At 35.6% G+C, this 12,856-nt stretch overlaps 1 protein-coding gene across 2 annotated transcripts in view; it reads right to left on the minus strand.

Annotated features, from left to right (window-relative positions):
* CDC73 (cell division cycle 73) overlaps positions 1 to 12,856 on the minus strand; it is a 132,345-nt gene that overhangs the window by 14,377 nt on the left and 105,112 nt on the right. For both annotated transcript variants that reach the window (XM_032136242.2, XM_032136243.2), the window contains 2 exons: positions 7,336 to 7,497; positions 4,301 to 4,401 (listed from right to left, as the gene is read on the minus strand). In XM_032136242.2, coding sequence (XP_031992133.1) covers positions 4,301 to 4,401; positions 7,336 to 7,497 — 263 coding nt within the window. The remainder of the gene's footprint in view (positions 1 to 4,300; positions 4,402 to 7,335; positions 7,498 to 12,856) is intronic.

Raw genomic sequence — 12,856 nt, forward strand, 5'->3', positions numbered from 1 at the left:
GGTAACATACAAATAAATGGCAAACAAATATATGAAAAAATATTCAACATCACTAACCGTCAGGGAAGTGCAGATCAAAACCACGATGAAATATCATCTTACCCCAATTAGAAGGGTTATTACTAAAAACAAAATAACAGATGCTGGCAAGGATGCAGAGAAAAGGGAACTCCTACACTGTTGGTGGAAATGTAAGTTAGTAGAGCCACTACAGCAAACAGTATGACGATTTCTCAAAACTAAAAACAGAACTACTGGATGATCCAGCAATCCTACTACTGGGTATTAATCAAAAGGAAAGGAAATCAGTTTATCAAAGGGATACTTGCACCCCTTGTTTACTGTAGCACTATTCACAATAGTCAAGATTTGGAATCAACCTAAATCCATCAACAGATGAATAAAGAAAATGTAGTATATATACACACTGAAATACTGTGTGGCCATAAAAAAGAATGAAATCCTGTCATCTGTGGCAAGGCGACATGGATAGAACTGGAAGGTCATTCTATTAAGTGAAAGAAACCAGGCACACAAAGACAAATTTTCCCATGTTCTCACTTATATGTGGGAACGTTAAAAGTTGATCTCATGGAGGTAGACAGTAAAATGGTAACATACTAGAGGGTTGGAAGGGTGTGTGTATGTGTGTGGCGGGAGGGAAGGAGAGGGATGAAAAGCGGTTGATTAATGTGTACAAACATACAGGTAGAAGAAATAAATTCTTTTTTTAATTTACAACTTTTAAGTTCAGGGGTACATGTGCAGGATTGTTACATAGTTAAACATATGCCATGGTGAACAGCTGCACAAAGGAATAAATTCTAATGTTCAAAAGCACAGTAGGAGGCTATACTTAACAATAATGTATTATATATTTCTAAACAGCTAGAAGAGATGACTTGAAATGTTCCCAAAACACAGAAATAATAAACACTCAAGGTGATACATACCCTAAATACTCTTTGATCATTACACATTCTATCCATGTAACAAAATATCACATGTACACCATAAATATATACAAGTATTATGTATCAACAAAAAAAATTTTTAAATGTCAACCAACAAATAAATATAGCCACGTCACATATAACATATCTAAAATATATCCAGATATCAGCTTAAACTTATTCTAAATTTGTAAAGATTTTATTTGGCAATTTTATGCAAATCAGTATTTAATCTTCTCTCAAACGATGTATTTCATTATAATTATGCAACATTAACAAAATATAATACAATTTTCTATCAAGGCCCACAGAGATGCTCCCAAATACCCTCAGTTTTCCCCCATTGCTGTACAGTGTAATCTGATGGAGAAAACGACTGGAAGCCAGAGAGTGAAAGCAGAAAGATCAACTAAGAGCTAAGAGATAATATACTCCCAAGTTTCTGGCTTAGGCAAATTACTGAAAAGGACTAACATAATAAGAAATAGTTTGAGGAATAAGGAAGAGAGTAAAACAATCAATTCCATTTGGAAACGGTTGAGTTTGACGTACCAATGAGATATCACAGAGAAGTTCTCTCATAGTGAGTGAGGTATATAGGTCCAGAATATTGAGCTAGAGACATAATTTTTAGAACAAGGGAATATAAATGGTAATTGAAAGCTATGAGATCTTCTTGAGAGGGTATTTAGAATTACGGGAGAAGAGAAATAGGGACATAACCATATACATTTGATCCTTGAACAATACAAGTTCCAACTGAGTGGGTCCATTTATACATGGATTTTCTCCCGCCTCTGCCACCTGGGACAGCAAAACTAACCCTTCCTCCTCCTCAACCTACTCAATGTGAAGACAATGAAGATGAAGACCTTTATGATAACCCACTTCCACTTAATGAACAGTAAATGTATTTTCTCTTTCTTACGATTTTCTTAACGTTTTCTTTTCCTCTAGCTTACTTTATCATAAGAATACAATATACAATGCTAACGTAAAATATTTGTTAATCGACTGTTTATGTTATCAGTTAAGGTATCCAGTCAACAGTAGGCTATTCGTATGTATGTTTGGGATAAGCCAACATTTATATGGGAGTTTTCAACTGTATGATATTGAAGGGTCCACTGCAGTTGATAACCAGAGGAAAAGTAGCAAGGAAATCTGAGACAAAGCGTAACAGGTACTTGGAAAGCAACTTAAAAAGGAGTAAAGGAGTGAACAGAATCAAATTCTGATAAGTTAAAAGTATCCAATATTTGAGTCACTGGTGACTTCAATGAAAATAGTTTTAGTACAGAGCAAGAGCCAGACTACAGGGGATTTGAACAGAAAATGAGTTGGTAGAGACAATTCTTTCCAAAGTGTAGCTATAAAAGGAAAAAGAAGAAGCTAGGGGAAAGGGTGAGGTCAACGGTAACGGTTTTGTTTTGTTGTTTAAGATGGAAGGGGAAAGAGTATCCTTAAATGCTTAGAAAAAGGAGTCAGTTTAGAAGGAATAGGTGAAAGAGAAAGAACAGTTCATGAAAGTAAATCACTGATCATTGTTAAAAGAAACTTCTCTAAATCCTTATCTAAATTTCAGAAGACTAAATTTGAACAAAAATTAAAATTTTATATTCTTAATGAATTTCATACAACATTTATATCTTAAAGACATCCTAATCATTTTTTGTTGAAATATTATTCAACAAGGCAAGCAAGTAGGTAAAAAAGAATTCTTGTTGACATTTTACTTTCATTAAAATTCCCATTCTCTTTTTATTTAATTTTCTATTTACCAACTCTGTGCATCACTCAAGTTTCAGAAATAACATAAAAAGCTATCATAATGTCAGTTGCTAGGCCCAACCTGCAGACCCTGGCCGAACGACAGAAGGAAAATGTATGCAGACACAGGTTTTTTCCTGGACGTGCAGCTAGGGGACTGGGCCACTCACAGACATCGAGGAGGTAAAGAGTCACAGCAGCCGCAGCCCTGACACGCTGGCATGTTTTTATTACAGATTTAATGACAAAGGTTTTGAGTCAATACACTTGTGGGTAATTAACGTGGTCGCCACTGCCTCCCCACCCCACCACGCCACCTCCAACCCCACCCCTCCCCCGCCCACCACCCCCACCCCGACTCCTGCGGTTGACTAAAGGCCAAACTAACTTATCTAGATCAATTTCTTTACATTCCCAGGTTATCTAATCTTTGCTATCAGGCTCCAGATAAGAGAATCCGGTTGACTTCAGCGAAATTATCTTTCAAAGCTTTTGCAAAACCTCCCAGCCTTCCAAGAAGGTTTGCATCTTTTTTCTATAATTTCTCCCACCACCCTGACCAATCTCCTACAGTCAGTAATATTAGAATTCTTTGTTTTTAAATGAATGAAGGTAATAGAAGAACAAATGACTAAAACTTTCAAGCTTGGCTACTTTCTAAGGAAAAATGATGGTACCACTAACAAAAACTGGGGCTGCTAAAAACATAAGACATTTCAGAATAGTACAGTCGACATTCACAATAACTAACGGGCGGATCATGAGGTCAGGAGATCGAGGCCATCCTGGCTAACACGGTGAAGCCCCCTCTCTACTAAAAATACAAAACACTAGCCAGGCGTGGTGGCGGACGCCTATAGTCCTAGCTACTGGGGAGGCTGAGGCAAGAGAATGGCGTGAACCCAGGAGGCGGAGCTTGCAGTGAGCTGAGATCACGCCACTGCAATCCAGCCTGGGCGACAGAGCCAGACTCCGTCTAAAAAAAAAAAAAAACTGGCATCAATTTTAATCAAAATCTACGGACAGGCAACAGCATTAATTTTTTTCTTTTTTGAGATGGAGTTTCGCTCTTGTTGCCCAGGCTGAAGCGATCTTGGCTCACTGCAACCTCCGCCTCCCGGGTTCAAGCAATTCTCCTGCCTCAGTCTCCCAAGTAGCTGGGATTACAGGTGTGCACCACCATGCCCGGCTAATTTTGTATTTTTAGTAGAGACAGGGTTTCACTATGTTGGTTAGGCTGGTCTTGACCTCCCGACCTAAGGTGATCCGCCTGCCTCAGCTTCCCAAAGTGCTGAGATTACAGGCGTGAGCCACTGTGTCTGGCCAACGATTTTTAAGTGATCTAAAAATAATTACTAATGTTGTGGAATACGCAATATTCACTTTCAGATATACCTACACAGAAAGTATTAATGTACAAAACTTTTAAAAATATGTCACAGATGCTTAAACATTAACATGTTACTTAACAGCAATCTTTTGATATACACATCATATGCGCAGAACTATATGACTCTCTTAAATAAAGTGAGAACATTTCTATACTGGATAAGCAGTAAATACAAAGAGAATCTTACTTTTAGCAAATATATCAACTGGTGATCCATCAGGCAAAAGCCACGGCCAACCTTTGAACTGCCATGCAGGACCCTGCACAAAAACAGCTACAACGCGGTCCCTACAAGTAGAAAAGTGGGTGGGGGAAGGTAGAGGACAGATGGAGCTTATTTCAAACTTGAGCTTTAGCTACTATAAATCCCTTAGGCAACAGTCCCATAAACATTCATGTGATAAGAGTCTTATCAATCCTTCTATGAAGCAAATATAGTACTTACCACCTTTTCAATATGATACTGCCATTAGAATGTATTAATGATTGTTATACTTCCCATTTATCTGGTTTTTACACCTAAGTCTTTTAAACATAATTCAATGGACAATACTTGTATGTAATCTTGTTTGCCCTTTCTGTTCCCTTCTGTTAATTAGAGTAGTGGCCCACTTTTCCAATGCAATAGGGAATAGTGGTTGATAACTATTAATCAAAAAAGTTGTTTAAAAAATCACTTAAAATTCAAACACATCTTAAATATTTTACTTTAACTAAAAACATTACATTATGGGAACTCATCAACCATTTTACGAGGTCCCAGGGCCTTATCTGAGTTCTTGTGATTACTTAGGAAGTAATCTGAGTATAGAAACCATTTAGACTTTTATAATTTTTGCAATTGTTTTACAACTGTTTCATTCACCCTAAATTTATAAGTATTTTTTAAAGCATTTTTTTCCCAACCAAACAACCTAGTTTTCCTAGAAAGAACAAACTTCTTTGTAGGCCCTCAAATTTCATTATTTTACAAAATATTTAATTGAATTCAGAAATTATAAGTAGTACTGCCATAAACAATTAAAGCCAATAACTAAAGAGGTGGGAACAAAACAACATCAGCAATAATGGTTAACATTAGTAACATTTACTGAGCATTTACTATGTGTCAAGTGCCATTTTAAGGACTTTATACATTACTTATGAGGTTAACACATTTAATCTTCAAAACAATCCAATGACCTCACTGGACACTATTAGAAACCCCATTGTATAAATGAAGAAACAAGTGCATGGGCATGTTGAAGAGAAAGGAGGAACGTAGAAGTACAGAGAAAAGGAAGAAGGGAAGAAGAGAAGGAGGAGAATAAATTACTATGTTGAGGCACTGGGTATGCTACTGTTCCTATTTAACGGCAGATAAATCATGAGAATAGCCATCTCAGTATTATTATGAAAATAGTTTTGACCTTGCAACTCTGTGAAAGGGTCTTAGGAATGACCTGAGGTCTGCAGACCACACTTTGATAACCACTGCAATTAATGAAGACTGCAGACATACAAAAAAACATTAAACCAGGGTTACCTTCTATTCAAGCAAAGATCTACAACTATTAAAAACTGCAAGCTTAAAGTTCTCAACCTGCTCAAAATCTCTGAGGCTAAAATTAAATCTTAAGTTAAAAAATTTCCCCTTTCATAGGATACATGCCTCAAACTGTCAAAATCATCTTTGGCAATGCAGCACACTATTAAATAATCTTTCAATTTTATGATGTAACAGTTGAAAGCCCAAGATACCTGCCAAAGCAAAGGGAATTTGCTGGACAGAGGTCACTTATATTCTACTGGGTCTTATAGCATCAGCACGGAAGCAGGATAATAAAAATGTTATTCCCCATGAATTCTTGGAAGGACAACTAAAGGAAAAGAAAAATAAGGAAGTAGGGAAAATGCTGGAGGCTTCAATGGCTGGAGACCCTAACTAATATACACAAGCAGTATTTTACAGCACAGTGATGATGTGTGTATACACTGTATTATTTCTGCAAATACACTGCAAACATAAAATACAAGTGATATAACTTTCCTACTTGGGTTTAAGCTTGATATCTGAAATTCTCATCTTACTCACTTTCTATATTACTCAAAGTATCTATTAGGTACCAGAGAAGAATTATAATTTAAATATATATGTGTGTGTGTGTGTGTGTGTGTGTGTGTGTGTGTGTGTGTGTGTGAGAGAGAGAGACAGAGAGAGAGAGAGAGACAGAGAGAGAGAGAATTATCCTACCAGTCTTGAGGTGTAAGTTTAAGGGGCCGGTCTACGACTCTATAAGATACTGTGACACTAATTAATTGCAGTGCCCCCTGGTTGCAATTTTCTTAAGAAAATTTTTAACATTAATATTCTCAATGCCTTGACTTCTTAATGCCTGAAAACTAACAAGTACTTCAAAGGTAAATTCATCTAATGTGCCATGTGTTGCATTCTCTGTATCACAGATATATACTCAACTTTTACTCCCGGTTAAAGAAATAAAACCATTTGTGTGTCTAAATTTATAGGCACTTTATATTATAAACAGCTTAATATTTTGTTAAACGACATTTACATTCAATAAAAGGGTTAAACCATGATAAAAGAGCTGTTCCTATTTTTATTACATTATTCCCTTACAATAAAAGTATGCCTTCATTTTTTTCTTACCAGAAAATTGAAATTCTCCAAACCAAAAATCTAAACATAGAATACCTTACAACATTAGTCTAATTTGCTGGGTTCTACAAGCTGATCCAGAACAAATGAACAAGTGGAAAGAATTTTTTACACTGGGTTTTCCAGAAGTTGGAATGTTTCTTCTTATAAGTAAAATCAAGTTTATCTACCCAAAATATAAAGTTATTGAGGAATTATTAGAATTCCATTATTGATGACCAAACTAAATATATATTAACATGCTTTTCAAAGACAGTTTCTATTTAGAACCCATGATAAAATTTGATAATTGCTCACACGAGAACAACCAACAATATGCAGAAAACAAAGAATATTTAAAAAGTATAGGCTGCCAGGTGCAGTGGCATGCGCCTGTAGTCCTAGCTACTTGGGAGCCTGAGGCAGGAGGACTGATAGAGCCCAGGAGTTCAAGTTCTGCCTGGGCAACATAGTGAGACCCCCATCTCCTAAAAAGCAACATCATCAACGGCAATAACAACATTCATTCTCTTGGGTTCAACACCTGTGAAAAGATATAGATATATATATATAGACTATCTTACCAGTCTTGAGGCATAAGTTTAAGGGGCTGGTCTACTACTCTATAAGGTACTGTAACACTAATTGCAGTGCCCCCTGGTTGCATCTGGTCTTTTCTTCTTTGTATTAGAGTTTCATTTTCTCGTTGACAACCCTGTTTCTTCTTTTCATCTGATGGGACAAATCTTTGAAAAAACAGAGATGAGAAAAAGTCAAATGTATTCCATGTGATGAAAATGGGAAGATAAACTATAATTTGAAATAATTTTTTTTTTTTTTTTTGAGATGGAGTTTTCTTATTGCCCAGGCTAGAGTGCAGTGGCGCAATCTCGGCTCACTGCAACCTCTGCCTTCCGGTTTCAGGCGATTCTCCTGCCTCAGCCTCCCAAGTTGCTGGGATTACAGGTGCCCGCCACCATGCCCAGTTAATTTTTTTGTATTTTTAGTAGAGACGGGGTTTCACCATGTTGGTCAGGCTGGTCTCAAACTGCTGACCTCGTGATCCACCCACCTCAGCCTCCCCAAAGTGCTGGGATTACAGGCATGAGCCACCACGCTAGGTCTGAAATAATTTTTTAAACATTAATTAGTTTTAAACTAAAGATGTTTGTTTTTAAATAAACCTGCTCTGCAAGTACAGATCATGGAGTGTATAGGTCTTTCCTCCGTATACCAAATAGGACTCAAGCTCACTCAGATCCTAAGTTGGGGGGTGTGTGTGTGTGTGTGTGTGTGTGTGTGTGTAACCCACAATTTATATTCATTCAACTAGCACTTAGCGTTTTCCACACTAATACTGAATTTCTCAAATTCTATTACAAGAAAACTTCATCATAAAGAGGAATTTTATTAGGAATCAAAAGGTCATTTGAAATGAAAAAGTTGTTGTGGCTAGTAGGCTTCTTTACTCTGCGACAGCCTATCCAGGAGCTTCACAAAACTCTTTTGTTTTTTTTTTTTTTAAGATTGTATGCTTCAGCAAAATTACAAAAATACCATCAAACTTCAGAGTAGCCTTGAAAATTTTAAAGTATGAAAATTAAATCAGTGCATGCTGATAACCTGCTATTATTATCAACTAGTGGCATTTATCAACTTACTTATGTGGATCCATTCTCAAGACAGATATTCTTAAAAATAACTTAGCAATCTGGATAGCTATTACCACCTGTAAAATTTGCTAGTGTTCACAAAGTATTTTAAAAGTCTTATTTTCTAAATATATACATAATCCTAACAGTCCAATAACATATTTTATTAACTATGATCTAGTCGCTCCAATAAAATGGAGGGAATACAATCAATATATTGAAAATATCATTCTGCTTCTAAAGTTTAAAAGAGATGAAAGGGTGAAAGGACCAAAAAGCACAGGAGAACTTGCACTAATTAGAGTTCTCTGAAAAACTTCAATTCCACATATTGAATTCATCACATAATACTAATTTTATTGTCTAGAAAGTTTTTAGTTCATGGTGATAATGATGATACTGAACTTTGCTTCTGAGCTGATTGTTCTCACATCCATTTTACATTTGGTTAAAAAGTTAAGATTTCTATATCATTTAAAAATTTCCCCTAGATAATCATTTGCTTTCTATGGCATTTGGCTTATTTATTAATCAAGCTCACTTAGAAAATGCCAGACAGTACTAGTACTTTGAATAATGAAACACATTATTTAAAAAATTTAATATGTGTGCATTGTTTGAAATTGCATTCTAATAAAAAGCCACAACAAAAATGTTTTAAGTTAATAGTATGTGCAATATATTGTGCTATAAGTTTTATAATATACATAGTTGTACAAAACATAGTCGCTGCCCTCTTGAACTTATGTTCCACACACACAGAACAAAGGGATTCTACTGCCAAGAGAAATGCTTTGTTTTATCTCAATCTATAACTACATGGGATTTAAAATGTTTAAGTTGTTAAATATAAGACTGCATCTCCCTCTTTTCTCGCTTCTGAAATTTTAACATGGTGTTAAAGTTTAAATTTACTTGTACAAAATTACTTATAAACTTATAAACAAATTACTTATAATCATATGACTAGAACGTAAAATACATATAAATTAGTGATCTATTACAATACCAAACTAATAAAAAGTCTATTATACACCTATTTCAACTTTTGCATGTCTACACATTGGTTGATATGGTTTATAAAAGTTCAGAAACATTAACATGGTTTTTACAATTAACCACCGTCCTAGAATTTTTAGATGCTGTAGCATGTTAATTTCTGATTATATCTAAGTATTTTCTTAGAATTACAGTCATCTCTATTAGCAATAAAAAAAAGCTTTATTTCAAAATGCTTTTCGGCAAGGATCTCATTTGATAAACATAAGGATAGATCTTATGACCTCTTCCCTAAAGTTAAGTCTACTAAAAAGATTAGTATCCCACAGAGTCAATATAATTTTACCTGTTCACCCTACTGCAGTTCATCAAATCTAAGACACCAATGATTGTGAGCTACACCATTATATTGTACCACTATGAAAGGAAAAAAATACTGCCAATTAAACTATGATATTCTATATAAATCCCACTCATCATCCCTCCAGAAAACTGGTTATTTCTTCTGGCTTGGGCTGCACTGCTGGATGTGTGTGATAGGCAATTGTTTCATATGTATCTCAGGGAAAATAGGTTCATCTACTATTGCTATCTTCCATTTTTAGGTTCCATGAAGCACTTGGTTGTTGCTTTGCAAACAAACAAACAAACAAACAAACAAACAAAATATATATATATAGGATTAGGGCGAGGTGCAGTGGCTCACGCCTGTAATCCCGGCACTTTGGGGGGCCAAGGTGGGTGGATCATTTGAGGTCAGGGGTTCGAGACCATTCTGGCCAACATGGTGAAATCCTGTCTCTACTAAATATACAAAAATTGGCTAGGTGTGGTGGCGTGCGCTTGTAATCCCAGCTACTCTGGAGGACGAGGCAGGAAAATCACTTGATCCCAGAGGCAGAGGTTGCAGCAAGCCGAGATCACACCACTGCCCTCCAGCCTGGGTGATAGAGTCAGACTCTGCCTTAGGAGAAAAAAAAAAAAAAAAAGAATAGAAATGTCATTCCTCTAATGCGGGAGAATTCAAACATCAAATCTGCACTCCACTGCTTCATTTCAGTGTATTTTTGAATATACAACATTTTTATTGACATAAAATTTACATACAGTGAAATGCGCAAATAGATGAGTTTTGATAAACGTATACTAAGTATAAGCACCATTCCAATCAAGATAAAGAACATCTGTATCAACCAGAAAGTTTCCTTATATACCTTTCAGTCAAATGCCATTCCCTTCCCAACGGGCAACCACTCTTCTGATTTCCATTAGTTTTTCCTGTTTTGGGAATTTATACGCACACACTCATATACCAGATGTATTATTTTGTACCTGGCTTCTTTCATTCAATGTAATGTTTCTGATAATCATACCTGCTGTGGGATGTATCAGTAGTTCATTCTTTTTTATTGCTAAGTAGAATTCTATTGTAAGAAAATACCATTCTCTTGCTAGTGGACATTTCGATGTGTCTTAGTACGTTCAGGATACAATAATAGAAATAGCACAGACTGGGGTGGCTTGTAAACAACAGGAATTTCTTTATCACTGTTCTGCAGGCTACGAAGTCAAGACCAAGATATTGGCAAGTCTAGTGTCTAGTGAGGTCCCACCTCCTGGTTTGTAAACCATATTATTGCTGCGTCCTCATATCACAGAAGGAGCAAGGAAGTTCTCTGCGATCACTTTCATAAGGGTGCTTATCCTATTTGTGAGGACAGAGACCTCATGACCTAATTACTTCACAAATACCCTGGGGCATTAGTGACTAAGTTTCAACATATAAATTTTGTGGGACACAAAAGTTCAGTATACAGCAGGGTAGATTCAAGGTCTGGGTTATTACAAGTAAAGCTAACATAAATATTCCTGTATAAGTGTTTTTGTGAACACATGCTTTCATTTCTCTTATGTAAATACCTTTGAGTGAATCATGGGGTATGTGTAACTTTATAGAAACTGCCAGGAAGTTTTCCAAAGCAGTTGAACCATTTTACGCTTACACTAAAAATGTATGAGACTTCTAGTCTTTTGAATTTTAGTCTTTCTAATGGGTATGTGAAATAGTATCTCAACATCATTTTAATTTTACTTCCTCAACAACTGATGATACTGAGAATTTTTTTCATGTGCTGATTGGCCATTTGTATACCTTCTTTTGTGGAGTGTCAACATATCTTGCTTATTTTTAATAGGATTTTTAAAAATACTGACACACAGGATTCTAGACACAAATCTTTTGTTAGAAATGTGCAATGAAAAGATTTTCTCCCAGCACGTGGCTGGCCTTTTTATTTTCTTAATGGTGTCTTTTGATGAACAGAAGTTTTAAAATTTCTTTTTTTTTTATGGTTCACCCTTCAAAAAAAAAAAACTGTCTATTTCAAAGTCACAAAAACATTCTATTATGCTTTATTCTAGAAGCCTTACAGTTTCAGCTTTTAAGTTTGTGTGTATAATCTACCTTAAAAAATGTTTGTGTATGGTGTTAGGTAATGGCTGAGAGTCATTCCTCTCCACCCATATATTTATCCAGTTGTTCCAGTACCATTTATTGCTAAGGCATTCGTTTCTTAATTGAACTGCACTGATATCTTTGTCGAAAATAGTATAGCCCCATTTAAGCAATCTCCATTATTTTCATTCATCTATCTATCTTTACATCCTTAGTACAATGTGTGGATTATTGCAGCTTGATAGTAAGTCTTGAAATCAGGTAGTGTGAGTCCTCTCTCTTTGTTCCTCCATAATAACTATTTCAATCCTAAATTGCACCATATCTTTTTTGAAGATATTTTGCACTACATTTAAATTCAACATATATAGTACCATCTATGCACATATCTCACAGAACTGATGAAACTATGAATTGCCATCACTATTTTGTGCATGTGCCAGTAATAAAAACTATGTCAGGACTGCCACCTAGCCACAGCAACTCTAAGATACCACCAATTATATGACATATTACAATTTCAGAGATATTAAATCATGAAAAGTAACTGTGTATATTGGAATTAGTAAAGTATATAATACTCTAGAGCTAATTAAACTTAACAAAGAATGTGACCAAAGTGCTATATATTACAGCACTATCAATTTAGCTACCCCAGGTCAACTGTCAATGTATCCTGTTCCACTACAACTCCACTCTCAGCTTAGAAGCATCAGCTAATGGCAGCAATGACCAGATGGAATACAACTTAGGATGTTAAAGAGGGCAAAATTTAAGCCTATCAAGTACTACCCAGACTTAAGCCTTAAATAACAAACAACAGTACTTTATTTCTATGCCTCCTCTTGCACAAGAAATTTGAACAAATCACCTCTGGCCTATCAATATATAATAATACAGTTGTCTATAAGGTAGCATCCAAAAGGTAAAAATGCATCTGAAATTCAAATATGACGAATGTTATAATTTTTGCTTCCTAGCCTATAGAACTTTAAATAT

This window comes from Hylobates moloch, unplaced genomic scaffold (genome assembly GCF_009828535.3).
Source record: "Hylobates moloch isolate HMO894 unplaced genomic scaffold, HMol_V3 SCAFFOLD_18, whole genome shotgun sequence".
NCBI lineage: Eukaryota > Metazoa > Chordata > Mammalia > Primates > Hylobatidae > Hylobates > Hylobates moloch.